This window comes from Corylus avellana, chromosome ca7, assembly GCF_901000735.1.
Source record: "Corylus avellana chromosome ca7, CavTom2PMs-1.0".
Lineage (NCBI taxonomy): Eukaryota > Viridiplantae > Streptophyta > Magnoliopsida > Fagales > Betulaceae > Corylus > Corylus avellana.
The window spans coordinates 27,952,178-27,972,755 of NC_081547.1; the positions used below are offsets into that span (position 1 = coordinate 27,952,178).

At 37.2% G+C, this 20,578-nt stretch overlaps 3 protein-coding genes across 4 annotated transcripts; 2 read left to right on the forward strand and 1 right to left on the reverse strand.

Moving 5' to 3' along the window:
• The first annotated feature begins 3,296 nt into the window (after positions 1 to 3,296).
• Positions 3,297 to 10,251, forward strand: LOC132186989 (ultraviolet-B receptor UVR8-like). Of its 2 annotated transcripts, none has more exons than XM_059601123.1 (11): positions 3,297 to 3,850; positions 4,578 to 4,651; positions 4,739 to 4,823; positions 5,138 to 5,269; positions 5,363 to 5,599; positions 5,769 to 6,008; positions 6,564 to 6,607; positions 7,858 to 8,040; positions 8,432 to 8,522; positions 9,438 to 9,481; positions 9,695 to 10,251. In XM_059601123.1, exons 1-11 carry the CDS (start codon positions 3,634 to 3,636, stop codon positions 9,815 to 9,817), a joined length of 1,470 nt encoding a protein of 489 aa, XP_059457106.1. In that variant the 5' UTR covers positions 3,297 to 3,633; the 3' UTR covers positions 9,818 to 10,251. The 2 variants fall into 2 exon arrangements, with proteins under 2 accessions (XP_059457106.1, XP_059457107.1); XM_059601124.1 differs by having other exon boundaries at positions 3,824 to 3,909.
• A 1,767-nt stretch (positions 10,252 to 12,018) lies between these two features.
• LOC132186138 (wall-associated receptor kinase-like 20) lies at positions 12,019 to 16,008 on the forward strand. The gene is made up of 3 exons (XM_059599965.1): positions 12,019 to 12,925; positions 13,055 to 13,108; positions 14,780 to 16,008. Exons 1-3 carry the CDS (start codon positions 12,139 to 12,141, stop codon positions 15,841 to 15,843), a joined length of 1,905 nt encoding a protein of 634 aa, XP_059455948.1. The 5' UTR covers positions 12,019 to 12,138; the 3' UTR covers positions 15,844 to 16,008.
• A 249-nt stretch (positions 16,009 to 16,257) lies between these two features.
• Positions 16,258 to 20,069, reverse strand: LOC132186139 (uncharacterized). The gene is made up of 2 exons (XM_059599966.1): positions 19,593 to 20,069; positions 16,258 to 17,246 (listed from the first exon to the last, which is right to left on the reverse strand). Exons 1-2 carry the CDS (start codon positions 19,960 to 19,962, stop codon positions 16,708 to 16,710), a joined length of 909 nt encoding a protein of 302 aa, XP_059455949.1. The 5' UTR covers positions 19,963 to 20,069; the 3' UTR covers positions 16,258 to 16,707.
• Positions 20,070 to 20,578: the final 509 nt, after the last annotated feature.

Here is a 20,578-nt window from a genome sequence, read left to right on the forward strand (position 1 = left end):
AATTAAAAATTAAAAAAAAAAAAATAGTTTGGATTTGGTTTGTTGCTCTAATAAAAAAACTATAACATGCTATAGTTTTTTTAACTGGTCATATTTTGACAACATACCAACTAAATTTGGTTGACTCATAACCAGGGGCGGAACTACCCCTAGGCTCTCCAAGCCAAGGGCGGTCCCCCCCAAATAATTTTTTTTTTTTTAATACCTTTAAAAATTAATCTTTGCCCCTCTAAATTTTTATTTTTTTATTTATTTTTTATTTTGCTCTCCAAACTAAATATTTTAGTTCCACCCATGCTCATAACGGGTGAGATTAAAAGATAATTTTGGACAAGAATTGATTAAAAATTAAAAATATTAAAGAATATATAGCCTCTACTACTATTCATCATAAATTCTTGTATATATATATAGCTTGCAAAAATATTGCTTTTTAAAGTTTTCATGTGTGCTTACTTATACCTCAAGTGTAATACTCAATACCCTCTCCCCCCTCTTGTGTGGATATGTCAAAAAAAAAAAGAGAAAAAAAAAGTGTAATACTCAATAAATTCTCTCTTGCACAATTCGACCCTTCATGATCTGCAAGCGATTTATTTATTTATTTATTTACTTTAATTGTTAGTTGGGTCCCTAAATCACAAAACCCTAACTTAGGGCTTAAACCTAAGACTTTTGCATTTTGTCCCCTATACTATTCAAACGTATTTTAAATGGTGTTTGAATGAGCCTTGTTAAAATGGTGCTTCGTTCTATGATCAGGCACTATGGAAACAATGAAGCTCGTAAAAAATAATAATAAAAAAAATAATAAAATTTGGGAGATGATGAGGATCACATTTTGCTAAACAAGTGGTACGTCTATCAACCAGAAAAATCACCATTGAAGCTCACCTACACAACCAAGGGGAAAGGGAGCCATCAAATGATTTCAATCAGCAAGGGACCCCCATCAGATGATTGTACCCCAAATAAAAATCAGGGGGGCAGATGATACCAGAGGGTCCATTGAATCCGTACGCATGGCTTCAACCGCAACATTTTACACCATAGGATTTTCCAAATACAAGATCAACCTCTCGATTATATGGCCCCTCGCATATAAACCACACGATCCCCATCAAATGATTAAGTCTATCAAATGATTATGTTTGACGGTACATGACCAAAAATTATAATGATTTTGAGGAGAGGACTACCGTTGAAATGACAAGACCAAATTATTTGAACATGGGGGGTGGTTGTTAAGAGACAATCATTGGGCATGCGTTCCCAAGCACACGATTGCATAACAGAAACATCCAAAGATTGAGGAGAGAGACACGTGTTATTGATGGGTTGAGTTTATGGTGCACGAGGCCCAAACGTAGTGGTTTTGGCCTAACGAGTGGCTTCACGGATCCGTACCGGTAGGGGTAAAATAGCGGTTGCGGTTAGCGGTTAGTGGCTAAAACCGCTAACCGCAACCGCCTAGGCGGTTAGTAAATTTTACTAACCGCCTCCGCTAACCGGGTAGCGGTTAACCGCCCGGTTAGCGGCTAACCGCTTTGGAATAACCGCTTTTTTTCTAACCGTTTTTTTTGGCTTTTTTTGGACTTTTTTCTTTGGACCGATTTTGGGCCGGGTTTGGACCGGTTTTGGGCTCACTTTAAACTTTTTTTTTTTTTTTTCTCATTTTAAACATTTGTTTTTTCCCTTTTCATGGCCATTTTAGCATTAAAAATTGCTATATACCAAAATTTTGTTGGCCACCTTCTACAAATCTACACATCATATAATATATAAATAAAATTACAACAAAATCATCACTTCACTTGTAGTCTTATACATAAACTCACAAGCAAGTTCATGAACTCACACATAGAAATAAAATAAAACACAAATAAATTCATAAACTCACAAGCAACAAAAAAACCAACATATATGGTTAAACTTGAAGCTTGAGACCCATTTCAATCAACCAAAAAAAAGTCATAAACTCACAACTTATTATTATTATATATATATATATATAATATAAATATATATTATATTTAAAAAAAAGCGGTTAGCGGATTTTCAAAACCCACTAACCGCTAACCGCAACCGCCTAGGCGGTTAGCGGTTTTTACTAACCGCTTTCAAAGCGGTTAGGCGGTTAGGTGGTTAGCGGTTAACGATTATAACGGTTAGCGGTTGCGGTTAGGCGGTTTTAAATTTCACCCCTACGTACCGGATAGACCACTTAAAATTAGTGGCTCGCAGTTTATGAGTTTATCCAATTATTTGAGCCGTGGTGATTGTCGATCTTCTTTTTGGGCTGGGCCTGTGGGCCACTTCTGTCACAATGATTTCGTCAAAGTCCATTTGGATTCTGAGCCAGTAACTTATAAATGGATGAATACTGACTTCCTGAGGCTGAGATTTCATGCCATTTATTGTTGATTTTTTGCCCCTCTCTCTCATTTTTTTCAATGCATTGCCCAATTGTCGGTTAAACTCTCACCTTATAAATGTTAAAATATTAATAAAATAATTAAATTCACATTATTTTATTTTATTTTATTTATTTAAGGGTATAGAATAAGTAGTAATTTAATATGTATGCTTGTACTTGGTTTCCTGATTCACTTCTTAGTTTTGATAAAATATAGAAGCATAAGAAAAGCTAGTCAAACTATACCTTTCCGGTTTGCAAGAAAAAAGAAAAAGAAAACTAATCTTTTTTCTTATTTATTGTTATTATTCTCCTTTTGGTCAATAACTCATGGAATATTATAGTAATTTAAAATATTCCATAAATTATAGTAAATTTAAAATATCACATAAATTTAAAATAAAAATTATAGTAATCAAAATATTTTCATAGTTACGTGACAAAAAAACAATGCTCCTATAATATGACCAAAGGGAGATGAGACATGTCATTAAGGCACAATCTTGATTATTTTCTTTTTTAAGGTAAGTAAAGAAGAATTTGTCGATCACACCAATAACAATCTTGATGGCAATCGTGAGGATCATTAACGAATCTCAAACACCGCTGGAATAGTTTTACAGGGATTTGATTTGACACAAATACTCCATGGAATCCACGCCCTTTTGACCCATTGGTTCACAATCTTCCAAAAATGTCAATTTTCACTAAAAATATCATTTCGTCAAAAAAATTTGGTGAATCAGAGGGCCCCACAGATGATATTCACCGTACACGTGTCTGCTATCAATGATTGGAGTTCGCGTCCGGAGCCAACACGTGGCACGAGAAGCGAACGAGCACTCCATCTCCACTCGCGGTCGCGGCCTCTGGAGTTTGGGCAGCGCCTAACCTTCCAGAAACTTCTGGGCAACTCCTGGTTAGCAATGGCCGAGGCACCTGCGGGTCAGATCTGGCCACGTATGACAAATACCACGTGAGCATCCTACGTGGCATCCCCATGTCCCTGAAAATGATACGCCCCATTTTTATGCACCAAGCAGAGCGTTAGGGCACTTTCATAAGGCTCCCCGAAGTCCACCAATGACCAAACTCCAAACTCTCTCTCTCTCCAAACAGAAACCGCAAGAAAATACAACCAGAGATCAACAATCACTAGCATTGCTGACCATTACTTTCGTGTCGTTTTGTTTCTTTGGTTTCTCTGAGAAGAAGCAATGAATGGAGAGGGAATAGGAGACGACGGGGCAGTGAAAATGGAGGCGGAAATTGAGAAATTGGTTTACATGTGGGGGTACCTTCCTGGAGCTTTGCCGCAGAGGTCGCCGCTGGTGTCGCCGATGGTTGTTAGGGTTCCGGAGACGATTGGTTCCGCAGGGGACTCGTGGAAGGATGTTTGCGGCGGGGGTTGCGGATTCGCCATGGCCATTTCTGGTGCTTTCTTCAATCTTTGATGCCAAGCGTTTTCATTTTTTTTTCCTTTGCTTTTGAAGGTTTGGCTTTTTTTTTTTCTTCATTTTTTACACTTGATTTTGGAATGTCGTTGGTTTGGTATGGCAGGAGAGGTACTTTATTAGTGCATTTGCCTCGGTTTGATTGCCGAGAAAATGTGGCAAAAGGAACGAAAAAGAGAGTCGAACACTGCGATCTATGTCGTTTTGGTTTTGGGATGTTGAAATGTTCGTTTGTCTCTCTTTCCATATTCTCTTTCACCGCCCTATTCTCTTTCATATATAAAGTTTTCCCTTGCTAAAATAAAATTTCTTCTGTACTTGATTCGAAGTGGAGTGTTTTTCCCCCTGTTTTGGTTTTTGATGAAAAATCATCAAATATTAAACTACGAAAATTCAAGTTTTATTGGATGATAGTACTATTTTTCCTCTTAATTAGCTTTGGAGCGCCATTTTTGCTCACTTTGGAATTCTTCTTGCAAGAATCGCGCACAGATATGAAGTTGCAATATCTGGGTTTTCTCATTAATTGTAATATTTAAATAATTTAACATGCAAATTCAGAGTTAATCTTCCTCGTAATAGTCTTTAAATCGTTGCTTACATTAATTTTGAGTTTAGTTAAACCTCACTTTTATGTGTAATTTTTGTTACATTGAGCTGGTCCTTACTGAGCTTTTTTTTTTTTTTTTTTTTTCTTTTTCAACCAGAGTCCGGAAAGCTCATTACATGGGGTTCAACAGATGATCTAGGGCAAAGCTATTTGACATCTGGGAAGCACGGGGTACTACTTGAGCTTCACCGAGTTCTTATTTGCTACTATCTTTTAGTTCTTTTTGTTAAATTAACCCAAATGTTTCTACTTGTTAAGGAAACTCCGGAGCCTTTCCCTCTTCCAGCCGAAGTTTCTATAGTGAAAGCTGCAGCGGGTTGGGCACACTGTGTTGCAGTTACAGGTAATTTTGATTAGAATTAAGTAATTGAATGACGGGCGTAGAAAAAAAAAGTAGAAATAATTTTTTTCTGTTAATCACCCCAGGCTGTCAAAAGCATCCAAGCAATTGGTAACTGATTTTTTTGATAAGGAAATTCTTAAAAGACAGCTAGGGGATACAACCTAGTTTGCTTATATAAGAGAAAACTAACTTATACAAGCTATTGGTAACTGATTGAAACATAGAAGCAAGTGAATTCACCAATGTCTTATAGTTCTAAATGTGTTTTTTACTCTGCGTTGAGTCATTTAGTGAGTTTTCGTGTTTAAATTCAGGGAGTGGAGAAGTTTATACGTGGGGGTGGAAGGAGTGTGTTCCCTCTGGGAAGGTTTTTGGAGACCCAAGTTTGGGAGGGAGCTTTGAAAAGGATGTATTTGAAAGGCAGAGTTCATTTATGACAGAGCAAGGTACTTTCAGTTTGGCATCTTTGTCATGAATTGTGACAACGAAGAGGGTCTTGTATTCCTTGTTGCTGACTAGTAGAGGTGGTTCTCTGACAGTAAGCCCTACCTCTCAAGCCTCGCGATCAACTGGTGGAACTGTATCCAGCGCTGATGCTAGAGGAGGTGGAGAAGAAAGTACAAAACGAAGAAGAATATCATCAGCAAAGCAAGCAGCTGAAAGTTCATCATCTGGTGATGAATCTCTCTCAGCATTGCCATGCCTTGTGACGCTGAACCCTGGAGTAAGGATAGCCTCTGTTGCTGCTGGGGGGCGCCATACTTTAGCATTGTCTGGTAATTCAACTGTGTTCTGAATAATTGCTACCTTTATGCCACAGTTTTGATGCATTGGTTTTTGTATTCTGGTCATGGTACGTAGGTTGGTTTGCAGTAGGAAATTTGAAGCTATGGAAGATCAATTTTCTAAAGCAAGACATATGATACTGATTTCCCAAAGTTTCAGATTTAGGACAGGTGTGGGGTTGGGGCTATGGAGGTGAAGGGCAGCTTGGTTTGGGCTCCCGGATACGTATGGTGTCCTCTCCTCATCCTGTGCCTTGTATAGAGCCCTCTTCTTATGGAAAAGATAGAGCTGCAGCACTCTCTAGAGGAAGTATGATTTCCGAGGGACAGGGTTTTAGAGTTCCTGGAAGTTATGTGAAGGGGATTGCTTGTGGAGGGCGACATAGTGCAGTAATCACAGGTATGGCTATGAAGTAGTTCTACCATTAAGTATGAAGTCATAAGCATTCGTGCTCTATCCTCTCTAATGTTGTTACTCTGAAGTTTTTAACTCATTTGATTACCTGTTCATGTATGCATATTCTCTGGCTGATATAAATGTTGTGCGTGCTTTGTATTAATATTTAATAGCATATGAACAAATAATTGAGTGAACAATTGTAAGAATACTTGCTAAAACTCATGAAATCCATTTGAAATGTGAGGCTCATTTAATGTTATTTTAGATAGAAAAGAAATGATACTTACCAATCCTAACTAACATGATGGGTATCTATCCTTATTAGGAAACATTATTCATCCAAAAAAAATCCTTATTAAGAAACTTTTAAAAACCTTAATATTCACCATGAATTTATTTGTACTGGAATTGACTAGAGTAAATGTGGAAATAAAATAATTGTTTTTTATTTGCAAAACATTATAAATGTGCAATTTATTTGTTTTTATTTTGTCATGTTTATGTAGTTAACATGGCATCTACTGACATTTTCTGTATATCGATTCTTGTATATAGATGCTGGAGCGCTACTCACTTTTGGTTGGGGACTGTATGGACAGGTGAGTTTTTCCGGACAAGTGAATTTCGTGTTGTGTGCTTTTGTGCCTTGTGCTTTCTCTTCTTGAAATTATTAGTTAACCGATATATGTCATCTAGTAATATGGTTCACCGACTTTTATCTAATACTAATCTGACTTTGGATGTTGATCACTATTACTTTAGAAATGAAATCTACAGAAGCATCAACACACAAAACATTTCTTTTTAATGTAAAACCTGATTGTTTAAAACCCAATGGAACTTCATGCACTTATTTATCAGTATGATCTATTATTTATTTTAGGGCAATTTATCTAAATATGTTTTTTAGGATTTTTTTTTTTTGAATGAAGCAATTATGTTGTGATGCGTAATGATGGGGAATTAAGTTATATAGGGTGGCTATATGTTATATTATTTTTAAAGGGGTCCATTTTTTCACATATTGAAACATAGATAAAATAAATAAAGGGACTCAATGTATTATAAAATCCAAGCTTTATGATCTTGTACAAGCTCTCTTAATCCCAACTCCCTGCGGGCAGCGGGAATCTTTAGTTTATAATATGAGTTTTAACTTTTTCTTAATTTGATATTGCAATATTATATACATCTGGGGAATTCAGAAGATATTATTCATATATTTTCTTGAGATGTAACCCGACTTTTTTGTGCTTCCCACTTTACGTACTGGTATCAGACCTAACCGCAACAAGTTCATCGCAGCATTCTATTAGCATTAGTTCATAGATGGAATGTAGTCTTTTCTAGTTGCTGATAAAAGTTGTGTATATGGGCAACCTTATTACCTATCTTGCCAGTTGTTATGAAGCAGAATTCACTGGATTGAAAATTTGAAACATGTCTACTGCTTTATCTGATATGGGGGTACTATTCCTTTCATGTTTCTGTGCCATTGATTTCTTGACTGTTAAACTTATTGGAATTCAGCTTCAAAATTATGGACCCAAACTACCCAAAGTATATGCTTTTCTACTCAGCTGTCATGTTCAGCATTTAATCCTTATATCCATCCCTGATACTGGGAGTCCCAACTTTTGGCTATTCTTCTGGATTAACATGTGTAGGTAAAGTATAAAATTGTAAAGAAAAAGCACTATGGATTTTCAAGATGAGTTTCATTTAAAAAGGGATGATCTATTATATTCCTTTTAATGTTCTTCTCTTTCAACTCTCTTTATTGCTGCATATTTTGGCTAACCATGATAAAGGAGTAAAACTGTTTGCTTTGTCATGTTGTTTTTGTAAGTGTGGGCAAGGAAGTACAGATGATGAGTTAAACCCAACTTGTGTGTCTTCCTTACTTGGTATCCGAATAGAGGGTGTTGCTGCGGGACTGTGGCACACAATCTGCATATCAGCTGACGGTGATGTGTATGCATTTGGTGGGAATCAGTTTGGGCAGTTGGGAACTGGTGCTGATCAAGCTGAGGTATACTCATTTGTTGTTTCCTTCATTAACATGGAGAGACAATGATAATCTCTCATAATATCACGCGGTTGTGCCAGTGGTACGATGATTCCTAGCTTGAAAATTTTAAGCAACAGCCTAGCTATGTTAGTCATACCATGATAGAATGGCTTAGATTGATAAACCAGTTAATGAACCAACCAGTTTTTTATAATTCTTTGCCTTACCTTTATCTTATAATGTTGGAATGTGGATGGCTTCTAAGTTACGAAAAAGTATTTTAATCTTCTACTTCTGGTATAACTCTAGTTCATCGTTACCGCTATCTCAATCTTCTACTTTCATGTTGACAAATTATCTCCCTTGAATGGTATTTCTGCAATTAACTCCAGTACTTTAATTTTTATGCCAGACTCTGCCAAGGCTATTGGATGCTTCAAGCTTGGAAAATATGCATGCAAAAAGTGTGTCATGTGGGGCTCGTCACAGTGCCTTAATAACAGGTATGCCACCATGGATTTGTATCGACATCTATAATTCGTTTTTGCTAAGTGCTAATGGGAAGCCACCCTAAGACTGATGAACATGTCGTGTTTATGCAAATTTGAACACTGCCATACTTTAGTTTTGCACTTCCTACACCTTCAACTATCCATATCAACGGGGGGAAAAGAAAAAGATAGAATTTAAACAGAAAAAAAGAGGAAGAAACTGTGGGTGTGTTCATTGGACACCTTACTCAATCCAGGTGTGGTAGTTCAATGAAACTTCCACAGTTTTTATGTTAGGCTCATCATTTCTTTGCTGTAAATAGTTATTTCTACGTTATATAGTTATTTGTTAAAAATTACATTCAATTTTTTCAGCTGCTAAATTAAGCATAATTGTTTTTGTTTGGTCTCAAATATAAGTTCAAATGGGGTAGTCATGTCCAAGTTGCAATGATGAATAGTTTTCTTTTGTAAATTTCAGCTAATTAGAACATTGTACTAATGGGATAACTGAGTGGACACAACGCCCAATAAATATAACCTAATAAGCAAAGACTTTACTTTTGTGAAGGCAAATAGTGGTACTAATGTTATTATTAAAGACTAATTAAGAGATCATTCTGGGGAAGGCTTTAGAAGGATAAATCAAGCTTGGATTACTACTAACATCTTGGACTAATCAAACATAACTATGAATTGAAATGGTGAAGCATAAAGGTATTACTTGAATAGTTAGTAATATTCCTTTTTTCTAACTTTTTCATTGGGAGTCATATGATACAAAGCTACTCACTCACCCCGTACACAGTCTATTACATTTTAATTATGTATATGAGAATTTTAACTCTCTATGAATTGATGCTTACAAATATGTTGTTACTGAGATACCTATTGACTTACTCGGCTGTCTCTCTCTGTTTCTTGAAGAGGATAGGAAAGTGTTCTGCTGGGGATGGAACAAATACGGCCAGGTATTATGCTCGGACCAATCAGTCGTCTAGCTACTGTTACCATGGCATGACACTGCATTTACATACTTTCATCTTTTTGTATTTTGTATCATATGAAATGTGTTTTGTTATAACTTAAAGGACCTACTTATGCTAGGGAATCTAACTTTCCATTATTTGGTTTCCACATCGATACCATGGAACTAATTTAGAGTCTCCGTTCGCATTTGGCAGCTTGGTTTGGGTGATGTGATTGATCGCAACATTCCTTCTCAAGTCACTATTGATGGTTGTGTCCCAAAAAATGTTGCTTGTGGCTGGTGGCATACCCTTCTTCTTGCCGAATCACCCACTTGAATTCTTCACTTGCTAGAGAGGCCTTCCCACAATTTTGTAGTTAGCAGTTTTCTAGATTGGCAACTTACCGAGTAATATGTATATGTACATACAGTAGCTTGTATACATATACATATAATTTGCATGTACTCGATTCTTTCATGGCTGATGTCCATCATGACTGGCCCTATCTATAACACCGTTGCAAGAACCAAGCATCGGTTCCAATATGTGCAACATTGTTGTTCATCCATTGTGTATCTCTTTATGCAACTTGAACCCTCTAATGTAGTAATTGGCGAGGGATAAATAACTTTCTGATGTAATGTAATGATATGCCTTGTAATTGTTATGTACAGGAGTGTTTTTGTATTCCTTCAATTACATTGTGGATGATGTTTTGGATTTTAATAGGGCCAAGTTTTTATGTTCTCTAATTTAGTCTATTAAATTTATGTGATTGTTTTATAAATTTAAAAAATGCATGTGAAAATGCTTTTCGCATATATTTTGAACACATGTCGGGTACAAGATTGAGTTGCTGGCCCTACCCGAGTTTCTAGAACTTGGACTCGCACTTGCTAGTGGACCCATGGCCCCGAACCAGGGTAGGAAATACAGTGGGCGTTGCCACAAGAACCGGTGGGTCTTAATTATGGGGATATGTGTGAACAGTTATTGATGAAATAAAGTCAACAAAATGGATTGCTGAAAGTGATTTCATTCAAACAAGGCATTGAGTAGTCAGAGTAGAAGGTTCTCTTCCTTTTAAATTGTTGAAAGATGATTTTAATATTGATTAGACCATTTTTACTTTATATTGCCTCCCATGTATTCCGGTTTACCTTTATTATTTATATTATCTTTTCCCTATAAAACAAAGTATTTGAACCTAACAGTCAACCTCAAAAACCCAAAGAATGTGAGTTTTATTTTAGGAAAATCATATATTTTTTCAAATTATAATAGTAAATTTTAGAAAGGGGTATGTATCATCAAATCCTTTCACATTCTAAATATACAGAACTTCTTCTTCTTCTTTTTTGTAAATAAAGAAGAATGTGTAAAGTATAGAGATGTTCACAACCCATAATTCAAAATTATTCACATTAATTAGTTTTTTTCGAGCGAGTAATACTACATAACACATTTTTATCACACAATGCTAATGTGATAGTTTCAATTAATCCATGAATTAGTCCTTTTTTAAATTTAAAAATATCATATCAGCATTGCTAGTATTTATTAAAAAAAAAAAAAATTGGGACAAATCTTAACCTTTAAAACCATCAAGAGTGGTGGTTCAATGGTTCAAAAAAAATTTTCAAGTGGTCAGGACATGTACTAGGGCGTAGGTTCGAACTTGTGCAATGGAGAATTTTCACATATGCCTGATTAGTATTAGCCGCTTTGAATTTTCATTGATGCCATGATGGAGCTGGGTTAGACTATGGCTCAGTCGGACTTAAGAGAGCGCCTGCGATTCTAACCGTTTAGTCCCCTCCTCATGTGCGGCTCACAGCAAATAGGTGCTTACGCTTAAGTAAGATAGTCACAATTGATCTTTCCGGCCTACCCTTTTTAATTAGAAAAAAAAAAAAATACATATATTAATGGATAACTCAGAAGTAAGAAGACTTGTTGTTTTTCAGATAAAATCCTAATCGAGCATTAAAATGGATAAAACTAACTAAAGGTTTAGACAAAACAAATAAAAAACAATAATGTGGAGGCCACGACTGAAACTATAGACTCAAGTGAAAATTAAAAAGGGGAAACTTCACTAAGGACCCCCAAACTTTCACCCGTTTTGAAATACCCCCCCTGAACTTCAAAATCTCTCAACTTGGTCCCCTAAACTTTCAATTGCTCTCAATTTGGACCCTTCCGTTAATTTTAGCCGTTAAAAATTCAAAAAAAGACCAAAATATCCCTGATTTATGTTTTTTTTTTAAAATAAAAAAACGTTTTAGAAGTTGAAATTTTATACAAAAGTCAGGGGTATAAACGTCATGTGACGTTTAAAATCTGACAGAGGAGTCCAAATTGAAAGCAATTGAAAGTTCAGGGGACTAAATTGAGAGATTTTGAAGTTCAGATGGGGTATTTCAAAACGGGTGGAAGTTTGGGGGTCCTTAGTGAAGTTTCCCCAATTAAAAAAGATTGTCAACGATATCAGAAAACGACAAGCACAATTTGCCAACGAAATTTCTCTATCTTTCTGCCAAATACACTTCACAAAGTTTGACGGGAACATCTCCACATTCATTTCAACATCCAATACGTGAAATCCACTTCCCAGTTCCCACCCACTCTCTCTTTCTCTCTCTCTCTCTCTCTCAATGGAGGCGACCACTAAGCTGCTCATATTCACGGCGGCGCTGCTAATGTGCGCCGGGTGCGCCACCTCCGCTGTACGCTGTCCCAACTGCGGCAACATCACAATCCCTTACCCGCTCAGCACGGGCCCCACGTGCGGGGACCAGTCGTACAAGATCCTGTGCGACGCGGGCTCGCTCAAATTTGATACGCTCAACAACAGCTACCCGATCACGTCCATCAACCCCTCCGCCCAACGGTTCGTGATCAGGCCCTCGAATTTCCTCCCAAACACCTGCGTCACCTCGGATATAGCCCACCAGGGCGTCCAGCTGAACAGCAGCCTCCCCTTCAACGTCACCAGCAGCAACACAATCCTCTACCTCAACTGTACCAGCGACCTCCTCAGATCACCATTGAATTGCTCGTCAACGAGTCTCTGCCACGTGTACGTCAACAACAGTGGGGCCGTGGGTCCATGCGAGGACTCACCACTTTGTTGTACGTTCCGTGCGGGCGGGTCGTCCACCTCGTACATGATCCGGGTCCGGCAGTCCGGATGTAGCGCTTACTCGAGCTTTGTGAACTTGGATCCGACCTTGCCCGTGAACCGCTGGCCCCAGCCGGGTCTGGAGATCCAGTGGGTGTCGCCTCGGGAACCGGTGTGCGGGTCTCAGGCGGACTGTAATGATGGGTCAAACTCTAACTCTAACTCCACTTGTGGGCCCGATCCAGCTGAGGCTGGGGTCCGCCGGTGCTTCTGTAACCCGCCGCTTGTGTGGGACCCCGTTGAAGGGGTGTGTGTTGAGAGTAAGTTGGATTTTTTTTCTTTCTCTGACAGATACTTAACAGGAGGAGTGCACTGGCTAACACGTCGCTTTGCTTTGTTTTGTAACTTTGTTTGTGTGTTTATTTGTTTTTTTTTTTTTTTTTTTGAAGATTGTCAAATTACTGGGAGTTGCGGCGATTCAGACCGGACTGCACTCATAGCAGGTACTTTCTAATAACAGGATTGATTAACACTAATTTTAAATTGATTGACTTGGCATATTTTAATTTTAATTTTAATTTTTTTTTTTAAGTAATTGACATGTAATGATGCAAATTACTTAAAATATGTTATCTCAATTAATATAAAATAGGTGTAAAAAATAATATTAATCTTATAAAAAAACAATTTTGGACATAACACTCTGAGGTGGAATCATAATTTTTTATTTGGGAGGTTGGAACCTTCTTTTATATATATATATATATATATATATATATAGTCTCTCTATATGTGTGGATGCGTGTTTATGTAAAATAAAAATAAACAAGTCTTAAGTTTAATTTCACATAAAATAATAGTGTACAAGTTGAATTTATGAATGTTTTACTTCCAAATTGAAAGTGTGCTTAAGACGCATCCCAAGTTTAAAATTAAAAAGATTTGACATAAGAGTAGACATGTCATAGTATTTTTATAGGAGTTTTAAAAAAATTTGAGGTTGTTGAAGACACTCCAAAGACATACATAGGAGTTTTAGAAAATTTATAAGTTAATGTGTCAATTTACGTGTACATACATCCAGGGCCGGAGCCAAAATGTTGACTCCGGGGGCATTTTTTTTTTAATGGATAAAAAAATATAATTAATTAAAAATATTTAAAAGAAAATTAAATATAGAAAAATGATTTTTTTGGTCTCCTTTTTGTGCTTTGCAAGTGCAGAGTGTGTATGATTATTTCTTAAAATAAAACAAAACTTCAGCTTGGTTAGAAACAAAATGTGGCTCAGAAGGTTTTGATAGGAACAAAACATTTTTTTTATTCTTGTCAGAAGGTTTGACAAGTTATACCCCTCTTTCTATCTTTTTTGGTTCTTTTCTTTTTGGCATGCAGCTGTACTGCTCTTTCTTTCTTTTTTTTATTCTTATTTTTGTCTTGCATTCCTTACCTTTCGGCTTCTCTTGTTAATGAAATGGTGCGTAGTGAAAGTAGTGAAATTGTACATCTTCAACCTCATTTCTCTAAAACTCTCAAATTTATGGCTGAAGCTTCAACCTCATTTCTTTGAAACTTTCAAATTTATGGCTGATGTTTAGGGGTCAAGGAGCATAATCATGGCTGAGAGGGGCATATGAAAATAATTTACCATGTTAAGGAGAATTTTCGGAGCCCCTGCATGCATCGGTCACTAAATAATTCAAATTTGATTGTTTAATTTTCACTTATATTGTGCCACATAAATTTATGAGAAAGTTGTAAATTGTAATAAAATGTATAATACCCTAACCAATGATTTTATATTAAGGCTGAATGTCTGAATAAGACAAGGTCTATGTTGTAAGAGTAAAATAATTATTGGGGGTTATAGAATATATAGTATGTTTTTTGTATTAGGTTTGATATATTTTTCTATAAGTATTTATCAAAGTTGTTTGTCTATAATCAAATATCTAGGATTTTATTATTTTTCTTTGCCTAGATAATTTTTTTTGTATAAATAATTTATGTAATACAATTAATTATATATATTAAAGTCTTTCAATTTCAATAAAGATACAAACTATATATCACAAATTTTTGTAGTCTCTTTTTTATTTTATTTTATTTTGCATATTTTATATTCTTTTATATTTTAACATTAATTTGTCTAACAAAAATGAAAATGTTTTGTAGGTTTAACTAGTGGTCTTGCTGCAGCGCTGGTTGTGACCATCATTGCAATTCTACTCTACAAACGCCATAGGCTCATCAAAGAAGCACAAGAGCGACTGGCCAGAGAGCGTGAAGAAATCCTAAACGCCAACGGCGGAGGCAGAGCTGCAAAGCTCTTCACCGGCAAAGAGATCAAGAGAGCAACACACGATTTCTCCAGAGACCGCCTCCTCGGCGCCGGAGGGTATGGAGAAGTCTACAAAGGCATTCTACATGATGGCACTGAAGTTGCTGTCAAGTGCGCCAAGCTTGGAAACACCAAAGGCACCGACCAGGTCCTCAATGAGGTCCGGATTTTGTGCCAAGTCAACCACCGAAGCCTCGTGCGCTTGCTTGGCTGCTGTGTTGAGTTAGAGCAGCCTATTTTGGTGTATGAGTATATTGAAGACGGAACTCTTTTAGAGCATTTGCAGGGTCGGAAATCCGGTGGCCGAAGTAGCCTTACTTGGAACCATCGTCTCCGCGTCGCCCACGATGCTGCAGAAGGCCTTGCATACCTCCATTCCTCTGCAGTTCCTCCTATATATCACCGAGATGTTAAGTCCAGCAACATTCTGCTCGATGAGAAATTGAATGCCAAGGTTTCGGATTTCGGGTTGTCTAGGTTGGCTCATACCGACTTGAGCCACGTCTCGACATGTGCTCAGGGAACTCTTGGATACCTTGATCCTGAATATTATAGAAACTATCAGCTGACTGATAAAAGCGATGTTTATAGCTTTGGAGTTGTGCTGTTGGAGCTGTTGACGTCTCAAAAGGCTATTGATTTTAACAGGGACCCAGATGATGTGAACTTGGCAGTTTATGTGCAGAGATTGGTGGAGGAAGAGCGGTTGATGGATGCCATTGATCCGTTGCTTAAGGAGGGAGCCAGCACTTTGGAGTTGGAGACTATGAAGGCCTTGGGTTTTCTTGCTGCGGGTTGCTTGGAGGAACGCCGACAGAACCGGCCTTCCATGAAAGAAGTCACCGAGGAGATTGAGTACATCATAAGTATTTCCAAGGCAAAGGAGGTGCAGAATTAGTTACTCAACAAGCTTCTTGGGAGACGGATCAGTAATTAATCAAGCACTTCATTCTAGGATTGTGTATACCATCGTTGTTAGTTTTTGAACATTTTTTTTCCTGCCCTAGAGTGTGTTTGACGTTTATAATGTGTATGGATGAATGTCAACTTGATCTTGCTTGTACCTTGAGTTTATATTTTACATTGTCTGTTTGCAACATTAAAAATGATTCGAAAAACATTTGTAGGATCCATTCCAATTGCATGTCCATTTTGGAATTTGAAAAGGTAACTGTGAGAACATTCTTAGAAGATCCACCTGCCCCAGCACCAACAAGTGCTAAGACAATTCGAAATTTGTTTGGACAGATAAACAAATATTTGCCAGGACATGTGAAAGAGCAGCTAAAAAAAAAAATTACACCAAAAAGCATAAACCAATTTATGTGTCATCAAAGGTTCCTCCAAAACCAAATATCACAAATCTACCATGAGACATAAACATTCCGTTTTCCACAGGCCGACTAGGATCAAACTGTGCTTTGCATCACGAATAATGCATACAAGAATCAGAAAACCTTCAAAGAAAAAATGATACATCGAACTTCCAATCATTAATTCAACTCAAAAAAGGGGGAGAAAAAAGAAAAACTCCCTTACCGAAAAGGCTAATGAAGATACAATATGATGAAAGTATACTGATGGCATCGCATCCATTTTAATTCTCCAATAACTCTTGTGACAAATAAAAACCTAAAGAGGGCAGCAAGAATGAATACTCCAGGACAGGTAAACGAAACCCAAAAACCACCGTTATCAGCAAACTATGATTGCAACCCTAAACAAAATTTGTGAAGGCCAACTTCCTGGCAGATCCAATAATCTAGTTTGCTCTGGGTGTAGCCCATTCAACTCGAAGGATAAGGCTGTCATAACCATATCCATTGAGCTTGCTGATAGCTCTCTCAGCATCTTCCCTGTTTACAAAGTTGACAAAACCAAAGCCTCTACTCATGCCAGTCTTTTGATCAATAGCAACATAAACACGAGTAACAGCACCAAATGGGCGGAATAGTTCAAGCAAATCGGGCTCCCGAGTATCCTCTGACAAATTAGTGACCCGAACTGAATTTTCATCATTCCTGCGCCTCATATCGGATCCACTGGCTCTTTCTGCACCTGGTCTCATGCTTGGAGGCACATAAGCTGCCTTGCCACCACCAGGTGCAGCCACAGTGGTATCCGATGCAGGAGGCTTATCAACGAAGGCATCGGTCTGTGGGGCAAGATCCTTGTAAGGGCACCTAGATGTCCAGTGGTCACCTTTCTTACCACAAGTCCTGCACACCATGAGAACAGCACCTGCTTTACCAAGCTGAGCCAAGTTGTCCCCTGCTACCTTGGATTCTTCTGCTTTGGTACCTGTTGGCAAGTCCATATTAGAAATAAGTACTAGAATACCAAGATCCACGCTAGATGACAGGAAACTAAGACTATAAAGAGCCTAAACAAACTTTAGCCAACCAACAAACACTGCTGGATATTGCATCATTCTTCACAATCAGAAAATTAAAACCAACAGTTCCCCAATGAAGAAAATTATCAAGAGAAGATATAAAGGTGTTGACTTTTGTGAAAGAAGAATGAAAAGAAAAAAAAAAAAAAAAAGTTCTGAAAAGATGTTTACTTTTTTCGGGAGAAGTGAAAATAAGGAAAGGGGGGAGGGCAGAAATATTTGCCAAACAGAGCCGAAATGAAAGCACATACAAAGTCCATTTATCTAAAAATTTACACACTCTACGCTACGAAAGGAGGCTTGAGATTTATAGAAGTAGAGGCCTCTGATTGTTTCCTAAACCACCATGTCAAAGCAAACATTGGGATAGAAAATCCTTATTCCTTATTGGATTGTGAATAACAATGCCATACGTCAATACTGAGTAATGCTAATACAATTACTCATCAATACCAGATATCCCTTGGGACATAATTGTTTCTTTACATGTAAATGCAATAGTATGGTGCCTATTATGACCAGGGTTCGGACTTCATGTAGACAACAAGTAGCTAATTATATGCTAATTTAAGTTCATGAGAAAAAAAAATTAGCTTCCACATACAACTTCAGGAACATGATCTTTATGCCTATCCATAAGTAGTGAGAGCAAGCTTGGTTCTCTGGCGCCTGGCTATTTCCAACTGGTTTAAGGTAGACCAAAGGATGAAGGTTTATAACCACAAAAGGAATGATGCACGGTAGGTCATAGTTTCATTACACGCCCAAGCCATATGAAAATGAGAGAGCGTGTCAAAAGAAAATAATATCAAATCCACAAGTCATGAACCCAAAGCCTCAAGGCCTGGGCCAATGGCAGAGCCAAAAATTCATCTTTGGTGGGGATGAACTAAAATAATAAAATATAATCACGATAATTTTTTTTTGTTCTCTTTATATAATATGCTTTTATTATATATAAAAATATGATATGTCAATTCATAATATATGTATCACAAAAAGTATATCTATCAAACTTCATAAATATGTGCCAAGATTGATATATCAGTAAGGTAACATGGAGGCACTAGGACAAAAACAAAAAAAACAAAAGAACCAAAAACAAAGTGCCTAAAATTGCAACCTGCTTTCTTTCATTCATTGTTTCATTGGATGTCAAATTTATTTGTGTTGTATATACTATACAGCTCAGATACATGGATGGTCACCTCAATAAAATTTGTAAAACAAGTTAAAAATACATTTTTCATTTGACCACATTGAAATGGATTTTTTAGAAAAAAAATTTTAAAAAAACTTTAATTTCTATAATAATATATCACAATCACATCTATGTAGTTTTTACTGCAATTGAACTAAATTTCTTATTCATCAACTCTCTCAGCAAATAGAGAAGTACTTAAGAACTTTAAAAGGCAGGTGCCCCATGGGCTATAATCGAGCATTGTTTAAATGGTATATTTGGGCTTCAACCCATTATAAGACCCACAATTAAAGTACAACAATTGCAGATACAAAGGACAAAGTGTTATTTGTTAAAGTGACAAAACTCACAGTGACAGCATAAAAATTAAAGAGAGAAGACAAAACAAGATTTGATTGTAACCTCTTCCACTGGCCTGGGCAAACATAAAATCACTGAAAAAGACCCACCAACCATAGAGAAAGAGAAGCCATCTGGTTTCTTAGTTTTGCTTAATTCTAACCACCAATAGTTAAATTTTCATAGCCACAATACAAGTCATTGAAGGTAGCAACAGCAGATATTTCTAAGTCTACAATACAATGAATCTACTATGTTCAGCACAGTGTAGAGTTTGTCTTAAAAGGTCATAGATTTCTTTCCAGAAGATTGTCCATTCATACTAAGCGACTATAAGATCCTAAATTAGCTACAAGCTTAGACACAGAGAAACCAAGACAATCCTAAAGTTTGTGAATTTTCCGATGCTTAGATTTTTAATCAATTGAGACCCTTGGAAACCAAAGCTCCATGAGCTATTCTAATTCAACCATTTTGCTTAGTTTAGATGAATGCTCACAATTCACTCACAAGGGGAAAAAAAAAACGAATTTTGCGTTTCTAAAAATCCAAAACACCTTTAAAATACATATTTTTCAGATCTCGTTTTCATTCACATTCCTCAGCAACCAAACAGAAAATCAAATTAAGCAAATCAAAACCACAAATATGAACACATGAAAACACACGTAAAGAGAGAGAGAGAGAGAGAGAGAGAGAGAGAGAGAACCAGGAGCCCTGGGGCGCTCAAGAAGGATCTCCTCGGTGGAGACCATGGTGAGTCGGCTACCAACGTCCTCACGAACCGCGTCGCCGAACTTGGGCCAGGACCGGCGCTCCACTGCCCGTTTGCTCAGCTGGGCCTTAGCGAGCTTCCGGACCCGGGTCGTGGTCGTGATCTTGACCTTGTTTCCGTCTTCGTCGAACTTGTACTCGATCACTTTCTTGATTCCGTTCTCGTCCGGACCGATTATTTGGCGAGGCGGGAGCAGGAAGTCCAAGTCCTCACCGTCGTCCTCATCGAGCTCTCCCCACCGGACCTTGCTCGGTTGGGTCGTCGGGTTCGGGCCCGGAGCTGAAACGAATTTGTCGAGCGCCATGGTTTGTGGATGTGAGCGTGTGTCCTATGGTGGCTTTGGAGACGAGGGTTTGCAACTTTGCACGAAAACGCAAAGGATATGAGAAGAACTGAAAAACACTGAAAGACTCTGGGTATTCGGCTTGTAATACAAATGGGCTCCTCTTTGTTTCTTTTGGTGGGCGGGCTGGCTATGTTAACCTTTATTATTAATTTGAGTTGGGCTTTTCAAGCGAAGTCTTGCATGGGCCATATCTTTTTTTTTTTTTTTGGGTTGGCTGTGTGACGAGAGCCATGTTGGTTTGATAAAACAGCTTTCTTGAATATGGATCTCGAAGATGAGGTTTACACGCCAAATCTTGAATGTTTGATGTGTCATTTTAAATACAAGTTAGGAATAGAATTTCATCATATTTATTAATTTTTAGAACACTTTAATCCAAAATTATTTAAAATAAGCTCAACAAATAGGCACAAAAAGGCCTAAAACACCTCAAAAAGCCTATATATAAAAAAAAATTATTATTATTATTTTTTTTAAAAAAAAAGGATTATAAAACTGCAAATAACTGTTAACAGCTTGTGCACCCTAATGATAAGCTCTACATTAGTTTAATATTCATATCTTAATAAAAAAT